The sequence below is a fragment of the Malaclemys terrapin genome, chromosome 4, assembly GCF_027887155.1.
Source record: "Malaclemys terrapin pileata isolate rMalTer1 chromosome 4, rMalTer1.hap1, whole genome shotgun sequence".
In the NCBI taxonomy this organism is placed as follows: Eukaryota; Metazoa; Chordata; order Testudines; family Emydidae; genus Malaclemys; species Malaclemys terrapin.
Genome location: NC_071508.1, coordinates 22,288,045 through 22,304,091, shown reverse-complemented (window position 1 = coordinate 22,304,091; position 16,047 = coordinate 22,288,045). Strand labels below are relative to the sequence as shown.

The 16,047-nt window shown below is 53.4% G+C and overlaps 2 protein-coding genes across 2 annotated transcripts; one reads left to right on the top strand and one right to left on the bottom strand.

Annotated features, from left to right (window-relative positions):
* Window positions 1-4,632: 4,632 nt before the first annotated feature.
* CLPS (colipase) lies at window positions 4,633-8,312 on the top strand. The gene is made up of 3 exons (XM_054024663.1): window positions 4,633-4,862; window positions 6,208-6,330; window positions 7,438-8,312. The coding sequence occupies exons 1-3, from the start codon at window positions 4,683-4,685 to the stop codon at window positions 7,567-7,569; spliced, it is 435 nt and encodes a 144-aa protein (XP_053880638.1). The 5' UTR covers window positions 4,633-4,682; the 3' UTR covers window positions 7,570-8,312.
* Window positions 8,313-11,459: 3,147 nt separating this feature from the next.
* ARMC12 (armadillo repeat containing 12) lies at window positions 11,460-15,463 on the bottom strand. The gene is made up of 5 exons (XM_054026719.1): window positions 15,302-15,463; window positions 14,000-14,134; window positions 13,554-13,727; window positions 12,755-12,826; window positions 11,460-11,878 (listed from the first exon to the last, which is right to left on the bottom strand). Exons 1-5 carry the CDS (start codon window positions 15,347-15,349, stop codon window positions 11,540-11,542), a joined length of 768 nt encoding a protein of 255 aa, XP_053882694.1. The 5' UTR covers window positions 15,350-15,463; the 3' UTR covers window positions 11,460-11,539.
* Window positions 15,464-16,047: the final 584 nt, after the last annotated feature.

The window sequence follows — 16,047 nt, the reverse complement described above, 5'->3', positions numbered from 1 at the left end:
AGCCAGGGTGTGCGGCAGCCCCCCTCGTGCCAGCACCTATGTTTTTATGTTTTAGTGCTGGTGAAAGTGCTGGATTGACCATCCCAGATGGGGAAGTCCTGTTTATTCGCAGATCAGATACAACACCAGTGTGTTTTCTCCTTCTTACTCAGCCTAGCTGCTCCTTACGTAGCTGTATCTCTGCTGGACATTTGGGGGGAAATCTTCCCCCATTGCACTAGTCTCAATAGTGCTAGCACTGGCCACAGCAAATGGTGGAGACAGGATATTATGCCTGTCGCATCTAACTCTGCCCTGACAGTGGTAAAGCAACCTTAGCCCCATCTCTGTGGCTGCTTCCAGGGGCAGAGCAGCATTGTTGTTTATTTGTATTGCCATACGCATAGGAGCCGTAGTCCTAGACCAGGACGCCATTGCGTCAGGTGCTGTACAAACCCAAAACAAAAGGACAGTCCATGCCCCAAAGGACCTACAATCTAAGTGCAGTGCAACACACAGCGAGATTTCCCAACAACATCATTGCTTTCCTGGGAGGAAGGATTTAATTGATACCTCGGTGTTAGCTTTCAATATTATCTGAACTCCTTTAAAAGGAAGAACTTTATTATTATTCTAGCTCATTTAGAAGGGATCATTTCATGTCCTGTAATATATACTACTTACTTGATTTTCCACTCCATGCATCTGATGAAGTGGGTTTTAGCCCACGAAAGCTTATGCCCAAATAAATGTGTTAGTCTCTAAGGTGCCACAAGGACTCCTCATTGTTTTTACTGTTATCTGAGATGATTGCACTGATCTGGAGAGTTTTCAGAGGACGAGGGAAGAGAGTTACACCAGAAATGCATTTGACCCCACAGGGATTGCCTTTCTGGTTTCCCAAGGGCGCTGCGTCTACCAGGAGCAGGATGACCAAGGCAAATGTTGGGATGGTGCTGAATTATTATGAATGACTGATTGATATGAATGTAGTAAGGATTGGTACATCTGAATTTGCTAAAGGATTATGGGAGCAGGGTTCTCTTAGTATCAGATCGTATGCTGAAATTGCACTTGAATGCTGATATAACTATGGATTATGAATGGTTAACCAGAGGCTCTGTGTGTGTGTATTTTAGCTGATGCTTTTATCATGGTTAAGGCTACGTTTTAGTCATGGGTATTTTTAGTAAAAGTCACGGACAGGTCATGGGCAGTAAACAAAAATTCATGGCCTGTGACCTGTCCATGACTTGTACTATATACAACTAAGTAAAACTTGGGCCGGGGGGGGGAGGGGCACAGGTGCTCTGGGGGGGTGCAGTCCAGGGGTGCTGCAGGTGCTGGAGGGGGTGTCCCGGGAACCCTGCTGGTGCTGGGGGGGAGGCAGGCAGCAGTGCATGGCCCGGGACCCCTGCTGGTGCTGGGGGGGGGGCAATGGCAACGCGCAGCCCAGGACCCCTGATGATGATGGGGCGGGGGGAGGGTTGGCAAGGCTGGCAGGCTCCCTAGCCGGCTCTGACCAACATGTCCCTGCAGCTCCTAGTGGGAGGGAATGCCAGGGGGCTCCATGGTCTGCGCCCGCCACAAGCGCCTGCTACGCAGCTCTCATTGGCTGGGAACCACAGCCAATGGGAGTTGCAGGGGCAGTGCCTGCAGGCAGGGGCAGTGTGAAGAGCCCCTGGTCCCTCTGCCTAGGAGCTGCAGGGACATGCTGGCCACTTCTGTAGAGCTCCAGCCTCCAAGGTAAGTGCTGCCCCAAACCCCTGCCCCAGCCCTGAGCCCCCTCCCACACCCAAATTGCTGTTGTTGCTGGCCAAGGGGCTGCCCGGCCACAGGGCATATTTCAGGGGCATGTAACTCCTTTGAGAGTGAGTGGTATATGTATTAATAACATCATATGTGCAGTGGCAGTTCCCCAATTAATATCTAAAGAAGTCTGTGACCCTGTAGGATGGGGTCTCAGGGTAGCCAACACCTTGCTATGAGCGATTTTTGTGGGACTTTTGGACCAGAGGGCCTCAGGGTAGCTAAAACCTTGCTCTGGGGGACATTTGACAGACCAAGTACTTGAGAAGAGAAGAGAAGAGAAGAAGTCTCCATCCAGGATGGGTAGCTATACCTGCTTTGTTTGCAATCAGGATACTGTGTAGGCCCAGCGTTATAGGGCCTGAGGGTTTATGCTTGGGGAATTGAGGCTTATTAAGAAGACATATTGTATAGCCTTTTACTGCTTGTGTGAGTCTTTCTCAAATAAATTGCTGTGCATTAAGCAAATTGTATCTGAATTTTCACTGGTACAATCTGCCCAGCTGTGGGCCATTAAAGATCTGTTTCAATGGTCAGGACAATAAAAAGAGTGGCTGGAGAAACTCACCTGCTCCTGACCATCTGTTATCGCTCAGGATGGCTAATAAAAAGGCTGCAAACTGAAAGGCTAGCAAACAAGTTAATCATTGTTAAAAGTGGACGGAGTGTAACAGGTGTGAAACCTGCCCCGCTCCCAGAGCTGGGTTCCTTTTATCATCCAGTCAACCTGCGTCACTGAAATATTTTTTAAAGCAAATATATCCAAGAACAGGTGCTGTTTGCCGGATCCTTCGCGAGGCTCAATGCTGCCAAGTGTTTATCAGTAACGCTGTGGAGCTCTAGCAGACGCTTTTCAGGAGTGCAAGGTACAACTGGACTGGCTGAGGAGAGAAGGTGGGCTGGATGTTTACAGGTTTTTGTCACAGTGCCCTGACTAATTTATATTCAGATGCTACTAAATAGTGCTAATTAGACTATTTGCTCATTTCGGTGGAACGCCGACTCTTTTAGATCCATCTGGCTATACTGGAGAAATAAGTTTCCTAGCCCCCTTGTGGCACATTGTTTGGCAGTGAAGTGGTTAAGTGGACTAGATTTACTGATACGGGTTTGCAAAACAGCAGAATCAACTTTCATTTTATTATTGTATCCCTTTAAAACGAAGTAATAAGGGAGAGAGGATTGTCCGGTACTTAGATCATGGGACCGAGCGCCTGAAATTCTGGATCCTATTCCCAGCTTGGCCAACAAAGTCACCTTGTACAAGTCACGTTAGCTCTTTGTGACTCGCATTCCCCGCTGTAAAATGGGGGGACAGTGCTTCCCTAACTCCCTGGCCCGAATTCACTACTGTGGTAAAGCTCGCTAAGGTCCTTGGAAGAGAGGTGCGATATAACTGCAGAGCAAAATAGAGTCAGTGCAGCAAAACTGCTCAGACCATCTTGTAAGTCTCAGAGCGCTTTACAAATATTAATTAAACCTAAGCAACTGGCCCAAGGTGACTCAGTGAGTCCAGGAATACAACCCACAAGCAATGACTCCCAGTGGTATAACCACTAGACAGCATTCCCACCTTGCAGAGGAGGACTCATTGGATAGCAATGGTAGCCTGTGATGTGAAATTGTCTCTTTTCTGGTGAAACCTTTGGGTTCCATTTGCTCATGTGGGCCCTTTGCCTGTTTCTTCAGGCTGCGGAGCAAGCGTGGCTTGATCGCTCATGTGTATATTTTGCTTAGCTCACTTGGCTTCTTTCTCATGCCAGTGAATATGAGAGTGGAAGTTTGGAAAATGTAATGCTCCCTGTGAATGACCTAAAGGATGCAAATATATGGAGGTGGGCCCTGATCTGAACTCTGGGTCCAAATTCCATATATCCATCAAGGGCTGGATCAAAGCCATGACTCCCCCAAAAGCCTGGGCTTTGGAGATCTTGGGTGCCAATCCTGGAAAATCTGATCTCCTATTTCCATGGAGTAGATTTCATTCCTTGATCTCTCTGTTAAAAAAACAACAAAACAGCTGTACAAAGATCTGTTTGATGGAGATACAACCAGCTTCTGATTCTGTTCATGAAACATTTTCCCTTTATCATAGGAAAAAATTGCCAAATTTCCCTCAAATAGTCTGATATTTGGATCATGCCTAGAGCGGAAGGTCCTTGCTCAAATTCAAACAAAAATAATTACAATGGCGAGTTTAACTAGGAAAAGGCAACTTAATTCCCTAGCAAACTCTTTCTCTTAATTCCCTTTGTTCATAGTCCAAAATGTGTTTTCATGGGGCAGCTCCCTGTCTGTACTGATGGTTCTGGTTCAGTGCCATGATTTTCATTGGTTCTCTGCATTTGCAGCTCCCAGACAGAGCAGGGCTGGCTCATCAGAACCCAACAGGGTGAAATCATTCCCCGCTTTGTGCTTTCCATGAGCTTGCTGACATTGCCTGTGAGGGACATGCAGGTGCACTAAATACTCTCCAGAGCCTTTGAGAATGATCAGAAAGACCCCAGAACAAACTGGGTGTTTCTTAGCTGGTACAGCACCTCGAGGAGGAGATAACAGCAGAGAAATGCTCTGATCCTGCACTCCTCACTCAGGCAAAACTCCCATTCACTTTAGTGGGTATTGTGCCCAAACAAGGACTTCAGTAACAGGCTCTAAGTCCTTGTACAGTATAAGGAGGCTTTACCAAGTCGGGGCGGTGAACTACACATGCAAATTCGGGTTGAGATTGCCTGTGTAAGGACTGCAGGACTGGGGCCTTTCTTTGTTACTTTTGATTCTTCTCTTCTATTTCCACCTTCAATATTTCAGAGCATGAGAGAATTCATGGGCTGGTTTGGCCTTATCAACAGAGAGATGTGTGCTTACGTGATTGGGAGAGGGCTGGTGACGTGATGGCAGATCTGCTTTATAGCCCTGGTACACTGCTGTGCACCTGTTCCTGCCCTGAAAGCCCCAGACGGATTCTTTGGCTGCCCTACGGCCAGATGGCGAGCGCCCTGCTCCTGCTGCTGCTGCTCTCCCTTGCCTCAGCCTTGTCGTTTTCTCACCAGCGAGGCCTCATCTTCAATTTGGTAAGAGGAGACTGGGCAATGCAGAGTTTGCCTGGGCCCAATCCCACGTGCGCTCCAGGGAGGGAAAGTCTCTTGGAGCGGTGGGGAATTAGCTGCCCTGCAGATTTGCAGGCTGTGGCTCAGAATATCCCGCTGCTTCCTTTTGGTGTTCAGTCAGATTCCCTGGGAATTTCCTGTGCTGGAGGAGAGAGGTTTTCAAAGGCATCTGTTGCAGCTTAGTACTTCATTTCAATTGATTTCCTTCATTCTAATGACTTCATGGGCGTTTCTGTGGCCCCTCCCCATGCTCGTATGGGAATAATTTACAACTTTGGATGGATTAATTCTAACTGCCTCACTCCCCATGGGGCAGGGAATGATCATTTTCCCAATTTTATGGATGGGGAAACCGAGGCACAGAGCGATTAACGGCCTGCTTTGCAGTGGTGTCAAACAATCCCGTCGCCCATTGAAGCCAAGGGGAGGGGAAGGAGCTCAGCATCTTGAAAATCAGACCATTGCTAAGTGTCATGGCCAGAAAGGAAGTTTATGGCAGAGCCAGAACAGGAGGTTTCTGGTGTCCCGGTCCAGGGCTTTAGCCATATGTCAGTTGCCACACATTGTCTTAACCACAAGCCAATTCCCTGGGTTTGTGACATAAAAGGTGATGGAGCCAGTCAGAATGTGTAACTCAAACCAAGCCCTGGAAACCACAGCCAGGGCCTTCGTGGGATTCAGGGTGAAGAGGGGGAAAGGTCAGATTCTCGGACGAGGTCACTGGGGCTGGGACACGCAGCCTTCTGGGCACGTCCCAGCAATGGCAGATTTCGTGTGTGTGGAAGTGTGCACAATGGACTCACGTTTGGGGGTGGATTCTGCTATTCTTACTCGTGATTTATTCAGGGCAAACTCCTATACACCTCCCTGGCAGTCTTACTTGAGTTAGGACTGAAGAAAAACTTCAGGATTTGGCCTATAGTGAATTGGATGAAATACAACTTCATTTAGGGTGTGTGTGTGCGTGTGTGTGCGCGCACACGCCATAGGTGACTGGCCACCTCAGACAAGGTCCACTTGGTTTGTACGTGCCTAAAAATACACACTCTGCACCGAGATATACTCATAAGAAACCACCCAGAGCAATTTTTTTCCACAGTCATTTCATTCCAAGTGGGACTCATGTTCTCCGCCAGCGGAGACTCGCCACAGCAGAGCTGGCTGGAGGCAGGGCCCGATGTGCAGGTGACAGAGCGCAGCTGCAAGGTGTGGCTCCCCATCTGTGATAGGAAGAGGCACAGGGAGACGGACCTTAGCTCTGGGACCCTTGGGGGTCCATGCGTTGGCTCTCACTGTGCGTTCCTTCCAGGACAATGGGGAGCTGTGTCTGCAAAGTGCTCAGTGCAAGAGCAGCTGTTGCCACAAGACTGGCGTGTTAAGCCTGGCTCGTTGTGCGAACCGAGCAGCCGAGAATCAGGAGTGTTCCCCCAAGGTACGTGGCCCGCTAGTTCTGGCTCACGCTCCCACAGATGTGCCTTGTCCTTCCTCATTAAGCAGCGGGTAAAGCAGCTGAGATCCGGATGTGCAGGCAGCTGATAGAGACCCACGTTTGCTAATTGTTTGTGAGTAACAACTATGGGAAGAGGCAAAGCTCCAGCAGCTCGAGGATCCTGGTCCAAACACCTTTGTGGTCCCTTTTCTGTGACATGCCGATAGTCCCTAGTGCTCTTCCTCCTTGGGCCACCCCCTCGAAAGTTCTTGGGTGCCCTCAACACCTTCCATGCAGGCAGGGCTGGATTTTCAATGCAGGTCCCTCCCACTCTGGGGACACCTCTTTGCCAAGGTAGCCCCCATTCTCCCTCTAGTAACAGCTGCTTTCTGAAGGAAGGCTGCCTGGCTCCCTTGCCCTCTTGGCAGGCGCTTACCTGGTCATGGCGCCCAGCAGCCCCTCTGCGGGGCCTTCCTAATGCCCCACTCAAAGACTGGGCAACTCTAGGGCTTCCCATTTAGCTGCCTCCGGCAGTGGTGTCCTAGCCCCAGATGTGGCTGATGATTTGTTTCCAGACTGTGCTGTACGATTGCACAGGAAGGCCCGATCCCTGCCCAGAGAGCTCCGGCTGGACGGACAAAGAGCACGGAACAGGGTAATACCACCTCCGGGTCAATACATGGAGGTATCAGTGTAACTGAGCCTGCTGGGTAACAGCGGGCTTAGAATGTGGGACCCTCACAGCGAAAATCACAACACTTGGCTGCTTGAGCTAAAGGACCACATTTCCTACCTGGAACTCTTGTAACCAGCCAGTAGAGGGTGACAAAGACCCATGCTTCATGAGGTGCATTACTAGACACTGTCTCATGCCATTGGCCCTTCCCCTCGCCGTTATGAGCTGGCTGGTTGTTTGCAGGCATCGTGGCGGAGGTGGGATTTGAATACAGGGAGGGCTTTGTGGAGTTGCTCAGGAAGGGTGTCCCACAGCAGAGAGCTGGTTGTAGGAGAAGCAGACTGGTTTGCTGAGGCCTTGCTGGTAGACGAGAGGAGGCGCTGGGCATGCTGCAATGTGCCGTACTATTACCCAGACCTTTGTGTCCCCTGCAGAGCATCTATGGGGTTTACTACAAGTGTCCCTGTGAGAATGGCTTAACCTGTGAGGCCGATAAGAGCATCGTGGGATCCATCACCAACACCAACTACGGCATCTGCCAGGATCCTGGGAGCTCGTCCAAGTAAAATGGAGTAACAGCATAGGAAATGTTCCCATGCACGTGTCCCACAGCTGCCCCCCCTTCCCACGCACGTGCCCCACAGCTGTTTCCCCTTCCCACGCATGTGCCACACAGCCGTGCCCCTTCCCATGCACGTGCCCCACAGCCGTCACCGGTTCCCACTCATGCGCCCCTCCTCTCCACCATATCTACTGTATACACCAGGCACCTCTTCCTATGCTCCTTTCCCCACACCTCTCACTCCACCACATACAGATACCTGCCTCGTTACATACTTATCCCCATACCCGCTTCCACCCAATCCACACACTGATCCCTTCTGCTGTCACCAACACCTGCACCCATCCCTCCACACGACCCACACCACACGCACACACACCTACACTCAGTTCTGCTGGAGTAACGCACAGGGATCCTGAATGACATTTGATTATCGGGTGTCCCTCTGTGCTAGTTCTAACAATTCAGAACACCCTTCCCGTGTCTCTGGGTGAAACAAGAACGCATCAGTTCAATACCCTCCAAGAGCCATTATTGTCTCTCCCCCAACCCCCAAAAATAACTACCTGCCTCTTTCACGTGCTGTATCTTCAGCTGACACTTTGCAAAAGGGGCTGCAGTCCCCTTCCTGGTGCCCCCTCCTGAATCCCATTCTTCATAAGCCGTGCCGTCCTCACCCAGCCTTGGCCCTGACTTCCCACTGATTACATCATTGTCTCTCTTTCTGCAATAACTGACTGGCTTCTCCATGGTGCTGCAGCAATTCTTGTGCCCATCCATGTCACCCTAACTGCATCCAGCTGGGGATGGGGAGGCGGGGGGGGGAGGAAGGAGTTCTTGTTGGACTTTCCAGTAAAACTTTTTTTCTCCTGGGGTAAGATGAGATCAGGCATCGTTCCCCACCTCCTCTAGTTAATGCAGAGGTAGCAAGGCCAGGACCTGTTCCAGGGACCAAGATACAAGGAGCAAGGGGTCTGTAGCAGGTGGGAAGGGAGAGGCTGGGTGGGAGGTAGGGTAGATGGGACTTCAGACCAACTCAAAGAAGGCTCATGCCTTGGGCAGAGCAAGGTTGGAGAGGATTTCCTCTCTCTGGGTGAAATCCACCCCTGTGCATTGGGTATTTCAGGTGGTACAAAAGCCCCGGTCCAGGGTGAATTTATCTCCTAGACTGATGCTTGCTCAGTATTAGCGCTGGGCATATAACTGCGATCAGTACTGTAGCTGGTTAACTCAGCCAGTCATTCTCCCTGTGGACTACGCAGGGCAGAGTGCAATTTCCTCAGATTGAGTCCATCACTGAAATCATTCAACTAGCAGCTTTCTTTGCTCTCCAGCCAGACCTCATCTCCCAGGATGCATTGTGGCCACGCGACTCCCACAATGCACTGCCTCTCCTCCCCCTGAGAGGAGATCATGGTGCATTGTGGAAGACTGAGTCCAGTCAGGGAGCCTGGTCTACAGAGGTGAATGGGAGCATGAGGCACCCAAACTACAATTCCCATGAGGCACCACAGCAGCCTTTCAGAATTGAACCATTTTGGTTTTCAGCCAAAATACTTCAGACTTTGATTTTTATTTCTCACCAAAAGTCAAATTTTTCAGCAGGGAAAACCCCCATTTTCTGACCAGCTCTATTCACACCACCTCCTACATGGTGTTACCAGAGAGCTCTATGTATGTGTATATAATCTGTAATTATGTGTAAATAGTTAACAGATAAGGTGCCAATAGTGGGCAGAGTTCCTCGGTTTTGTCCACCCCCAGGCTGCCAGTTACAGCCCTGCATGTGACCATTTTTGCCCTTCCTTGACATTGGCCAGCTGGGTCCATGCCTAGTAACCGGGACAGAGGGGTGCAGCCCTGGCCCTCCATGTACTTGAAAGAGGAGCGAATTCTGCAGGAGACCCTCCACCCCTCAGGCCTCTTCCTTTGGCAGGGAATAGGAGAAGGGGTCCAGGAGGCTGCTGGGCCCCAGGCCAATTAGAGCTTTGCTGGTGGGGCCTACCACCTTGCATTTGCCACAGGAGCTGTGGGGCAGGCAGCATGGCATGTGGGCGTAACAGCCTCTCCCCAGTCTGCTTTGCTCAGCATTCGCCCCATACTAAGCCCTGGCTGTGACTCCGCTTTGAGCCCAAGCCCCGCTTCTGTGCATGCTAGGGTTACCATATTTCAGCAAGCAAAAAAGAGGATGGGAGGAGCCCCGCCCTAGCCCCACCCCTGTCCTGTCCTAGCCCCGCCCCTCCCACTCCCCCCCCTCAGAACTCCCAACTCTCCCCCCGCTCCTTGTCCCCTGACTGCCCCCTGCTGGGACCCCTGCCCCAACTGCCCCCCAGGACTCCACCCCCTACCTAAGCCTCCCTACCTCTTGACCCCTGACTGCCCCCTCCTGAGACCCTCCCCCCATCCTAACTGGCCCCCTAGGAATCTACCCCCTACCTGTACCCTGACTGCCCCAACCCTTATCCACACCCCCACCCCCAGACAGACCCCTGGGACTCCCATGCCCCATCCAACCACTCCCCAGCCCCTGACAGCCCCCCCCAGAACTCCCGACCCATCTAAACCCCTCTGCTCCCTGTCCCATTGACTGCTCCGATCCCTCTCCCCACTCCTGCCCCCTGACAGCTCCCCCCCCTGCTCCTTGTCCCCTGACTGCCCCCCCCAGAACTCCCAACCCCCCCCCCCGCTCCTTGTCCCCTGACTGCCCCCTCCTGGGACCCCTGCTCCTAACTGCCCTCCAGAACCCCACCCCCTACCTAAGCCTCCCTGTTCCTTGTCCCCTAACTACCCCCCCAAATGCCCCCCCAGCACCCTACCCCCTACCTGTACGCTGACTGCCCAAAACCTTATCCACACCCCCACCCCCAGAAAGCCCCCCCCGAACTCCCGACCCCCCGTCTCTTGACTGCCCCCTCCAGAACCTCCCTGCCCCTTCTCCGACCCCCTGGCTCCCTTGTCGTTGGCCTTCGGCTAACGTCTCTGTGAGCTTGCTCAGGAACTGCCTGAGCCGTTCTCCCGGCACACTGGGGAGCGGGGGAGGAGCTCCAGACTGCTGGATGCATGGAGGGAGGGAGCTCTGCTGCAGGGGGGAGGAGGGGGAAGTGGAGGACGGGCTCTCTCTGGCTGTCGGAGCCCCATGTAAGTGACACCATCCAGCCGGCTGCCCTGTTAGCCGCGCGCGCTCTGCATGGGGGGGAAAGTCCGGACATTTACAAATTCCCCTCGGATGCTATTTTTAGCTCAAAAAGCCAGACATGTCCGGGGGAATCTGGACGAATGGTAACCCTAGTCCATGCACCAATCAGTCTGACTTGGATCAGCCAGCACGCAGGCCTCAGCGCCTAGGACCCAGCTAGGGGATGGGTCAGAGCCCAAGTCTCACCATGACTCAGGCCCAAGCCCCTTCTGCAGCGTGGACACAGCTCGAGCCACAGACCCGAGTCAGAAGATCTGCATGGTGCAGTATGGCCGCGTTGGCAAAGCTGTGAGACCCGGATCGGACAATGACCTGTCCGGTTTTACAAGGCAGTGTGGATGCTCAAGTGTGGACTTGGAAACATCATATCCCCAAGCTCAGATCCCACCACTCTGGACATAGAGGCCTTGTCTGCCCTGAGGGTTTTCCCCGATTCCAGTCACCTTGTCGCAGTTTACACTTACCCCAGTTTCAAGCAGGGGTGAAGCCCCCCCAGTGCGAATAGCAGCTTTGCCTGTCTGCATTGGGGGGTTGCAGTGAGAGCTGGAATCAGGGCAAATGCCCAGCTTAGCTAAGGCCTGAATTTAGTTACCAAGGAGGGGCGCAGGGGATGTTTCCCAGGGGCTGCGGTGCTGTGCCAGGAGCCAGTGACATTGGGTTCTTCCTGGGGAAAGACAGAGACAGACGGCAACGGCCCCTCGCTCCTGAGCTCTTTTATTAGCCTCTGGTGATTCTTCTGGTCTGATCTGGTTCTACCCCATCCCCACCGCGAGCCAGCTCAGGGGTTGTCGTCCTCATCGAAGTAGGAGCCGTCGATGCGCTGCCTGCTGAATTTGACCTCCTCCTCCTTGCAGAGCTGGAGGCTCAGGATGACCTTGCAGGCCTGGATCTGCACCTCCTCCTCTGGGTGGATGATGAGGGAGAGCAGGCGGTCAGCCAGGTGAGAATCCTCTCCAAAGAGCGCCTCGTGGAGGGACAGCTCGTTGTACTCCCAGTGCACCGACTGGTACTGCGGGGTCAGGCGCCCCTCGCTCAGCTTCTCCACGAACACCAACATCTCATAGAGCAGGTTGCCGGGCAGCGAGGCATGGAAGAGGTTCAGGAAGTCGTGGTGCACCTGCGGGCCCACAGAAGGTATTGCTATGGGCTGAATTCATCTTAGCCTCCCCCATACATGTTTCCCCACCATGGCTCTGCCAGGTGGGAATGTGGGAGGGAGGGTGGAAGATCCCACCCCAAAGGCAATGCCCAGGGTCCCAAGGTTCTGACGGGATTCTGATCTAGCCAGGGCCGTAGATTTCTGCTCATCCTTGCCAGCCTCGAAAGAAGGAGCAACAACAGCAGTTTCTCTGCGCTTGAGCCAGACCCCTGAACCCTGCCCAATGAGTGTGGAGCGTTCTCAGGTGCTGGCTTTCTGCTCCTGCTGGGCCTGAAATGCTTTGAGATCAGCCTCTTGGAGGATCCCAGACCCACCTGCCTCTTGATGGAGAAGGATGGGGCAGGAAAGTTAAGGAGGCGTATATGAACCTCAGCTACCGGGAGCGGTTCAGTTCCAGGGCCTGGAGCAGAGAGTGGCAGGGAGCAGGCACGTGAGGAGGGGCAGGGGGAGAGCACTTTGCTGCCCCGCCCCACGTTAACGCTCAGCGTTTCCAGGCGCAGGGAACCAGGGAGAGCGTGTTTTCTTTCGGTGAGTTGGGTTTTTGTCCAAATCAGCAACTGCATCCAAACCAGGGCCAATTTGAATCAGAACTTCCAAGGGTATTCAGCCTGGCGCACAGCCCCAGCGGGGAAACATCAGCCTGGGCAGCTGAAGTTTGGCAAAGTCATAAGCAACTGGGTCTTATAAGGGGAAAATCCCAGGCACAGCCTGTGCCACCTATAATATAGGACTCCAGATGCCCCTGGCCTTGCCTCCTCTGTGCTCCCTGCTCTCCTCTGCCCCGGGCCCGGCTCTTCAAGACACTCCCAGCCTTGCTAGCAGGCTGTCCCTTACCTGGCAGTTCATGATGTCATACAGAAGGTCTTCTTTCTGGGCCAGGTTGCTCAGCAGCTTGAGCACCTGCACCTAAGAAAACAGGGCAGGGTGTCTGAGCACATGACTCAGGGAGGGGAACGCCACTCCAGGCCCCGTCGCTGCTGAAGCAAAGGTCAGTGTCCAGCAGGAGCCACTGAAGGGAATGAGGTGGGAGAACTCACAGCTGCTCACTTCAGCCCCAGCCTCACTCAGCAGGGGGCACCGTAGGGCATGGGACTAAGATCTGTGGCTGTGGGGGAGCTCCCAGCTACTCCAGTCCCAGCCTCACCCAGCAGGGGGCGCTGTAGGGAATGGGGTAGGAGCACTGACTAGGGGGTGCTCCTGACTACTCCAGTCCCAAGCTCTCCCAGCAGAGGGCACTGTAGGGCATGGAGCAGGAGCGCTGGCTGTAGGAGAACAAGACCAGCCTAGTGGTCTGAGCTCAGGATTGGGAGCCCATGTCTCCTGCAGCCCAAGCTGAGCTGGGACAGGGACACACGGTGTGGGTTTAGACAAGTCCCAGTTTCCCATCTGTAAATCCGGTCTGAGGGGTGAGGCGAGTGGAGTTAATTAGTTAGTGCCTGTAAAGCACATGGAGGACCAGTCCTGTGTACTACTGGGAGTGTGGCAGAGTCGTCCAGCAGCCCCCTTAGGGAACAGCTCGAGGGCAGGATGTGGAAGGAGCTCACATGAACTCCTGTCCCAGAAAGGGACTCCCCATTTGTCATGGTGCAGGAGCTCCTGGCTGGAAGGAGAAGGAATGCCCCCATTTCTATACCTGGGTCAAAGTGCTCCCCGTCTGCAGGATCTCCATCAAGGAGGGTATAATCCGTCTCAGGAGCGGGTGGGTGTGATCCGGCAAGGGCAAGCCGTTCAGCAGCCTCAGGCCAGCAATGTGCAGCTCCGTGTCCCAGATGGTGGTGACCAGCTCCAGGATCTTGGGCACAAACTCCTGCATGGAAAGACAGAGTGGCCCCATGGTTGGTCACCCGACTCCAAAGGCCTGGGGCAAGTGCAGCCCCCTAGCCACACCCTCCAAGGGTGCCTGCTACTGGACTTTGTGCGGCTCTAAAGAAGGACCCCCACACGTTTCCCTTCAGAGAGAAAGATCAGCGCATGCAGGGAACCGATACAGCCGACCTCAGAGGCAAAGGGCTGAGGGGTAACATTGGAGCCAAAGGAGTCCAGACATATTGAGTGAGAGTCAGAGAGGGGAGCAAATACCTGGATTTTAATTTTAAACTTCCGGATACCAGCAAATGCCTTGAGGGCATTTAACGCCTGGATTTTGATGCCTTTATCTTTGTCATCCAAGGCTGAGGCCACCTGTCTGATGTCCTCATAGGTACAGGCTGAGGCCTGGAGAAGTAAGATACAGACATGGGTAGAGCTGAATTAAAACACATGCAGGGGCATCGCACTTCTGAGTCATTATTTGTGCTCCTAAATGTAGGTACTGAGGGGGCCAGGAGCCATATAAGGACCTGGGGGAGGGGAGCCAACGGAGCTTCCTTTCAGTCAGCCTGCCAATGGGTGACTAGGCAGTGAGTGGCTGAGCCCGGGCAGAACCCCACCAAGCCCAGGGCTGGAGCCCTGTTGCTGTCTCTTAAAGCCGGCCATGTTCCAGCCAGGGGACCAACTCTGCCATGTGAGGGCCACCGTTTACAGGGGTGAGGGACAAGAATAGGATTAACTCTGCCCCCGTGTCTGTTCCATCCCATCTCTCCCACTGAACCACACCAGCAAGGACCCAGAGGCTCCCGCAGTGCACGAGAAGGATGTCCCATGTCTACCGCCCTCCTGGGGCACTTGGTCTATTTAATTTTATACAACAAACCTAGCAACTGTTTTCGCCCAGCCCCACTAGCTTGTCCCATTCCCTCTGCTCTGCTATGGGGCTCACGTTACATTAAGAGGCCTGCACCACCCCGTCAGCCGCTCCACCTCAACCTGCTGTCTGTGGCCTGCTGTGGGGAGTGAGGTGTCTGAAGGCGCCCCAGGCTTTTCTCTGAGCTGGGCCACTGCAGCCACTGGGAATAGCTAGGAGGCTCGGTACATGCACAGACACAGGGTCGTTGAAGCTGAGGGAATTCTGAGCACAGAACAGGGGGGGCACTGGTTTCCAACAGGGTCTTCCCAGAGTTAGAGAAACGATGTGATAAGAAACCAGCCTCTCCCTGTTAATAAACATGAGAGCGGGGATCTAACCAAAACCTCAGCCCCTTCAAACTCACGCAGTCCAGAGCCAGGCTATACAACCTGGGCCCATCTCTCGTTAAACAGCATCTCGCCTGCTTGGCCCCATCAGGGCGAGATTCTTTGGCATCACGGAACAGGAAGCAGAGTCCCTTGAAAACTCATTGAGCCTGTGATGCCAGCTGAGGTCAGAGTCTGGCTCGGGAGTTGCACCCCGGTCCTTCTCTCTGCCTTCCACCTTTCCCCCCGCCCCAGAATCTCTCTTCCCCCCGCACCCAGCAGGTTTGGAAGGAGTTCTGATTGGAAGGACCAGCCTGCCTTTGCTCTCACCTCTGACTCCAGCAGGTAAACGCAGCGGGTGATGCTGTGTAATATCATGCTCTTGGCATAATCGTCCTGCTTCTGGTTCAGGGAAACCAGCAGCCTCCGCAGCTCTCCGGAATCTTTCACACCAAAATTCCCAGGCTCTATGGCGAGTCCTAGGAACAATCACCCGGCAATAAGTCACCAGCATGGAGGGGAGGGGAGGGCATGGCACAGGGAGCAAAGTTCACCCCCTGGCAGCTGGCGTGATGCCACCCAGCCTGCAAGCTGAGCTCCAAGAGGAGAGCAGCCAGGGGAGGCTTTTAATTCCATAAGGCAGTGTGCCTCGGTTTCCCCATCTGTAAAATGGGGATAACAATACTGTCCTCCTTTGTAAAGCACTGTAAGATCTACTGAGGAGGGTGTTATTATTCTGAGACAGACAGAGACATTTCCTTGCTCAGCTCTGGGGCCACATGTGACAAAGCCCAAACCCAGACAAGGCCAAGGGGTCTGGTTTGCCAGAAGCTTTGCTGTGGTTCATGGACCTTTCAGGCAACCTCAGCTGAGTTCCTCATGAACTCCCCTTGCTCCCCATGATTTAGCATCTCTCCCAGACTCTGCAATATGGTGTGCTCCCGGATGAGTTTTGCTCTGAGTTTTCAGGCTGGCTCTGGGGGTGCAAAGACCACACGAGCCAGACCCAATAAACCAAAGGTTCGCTGACCCCAAACAAACTGAAACTGAAGCGTCCCACAGGCTGTGGGCCCGGC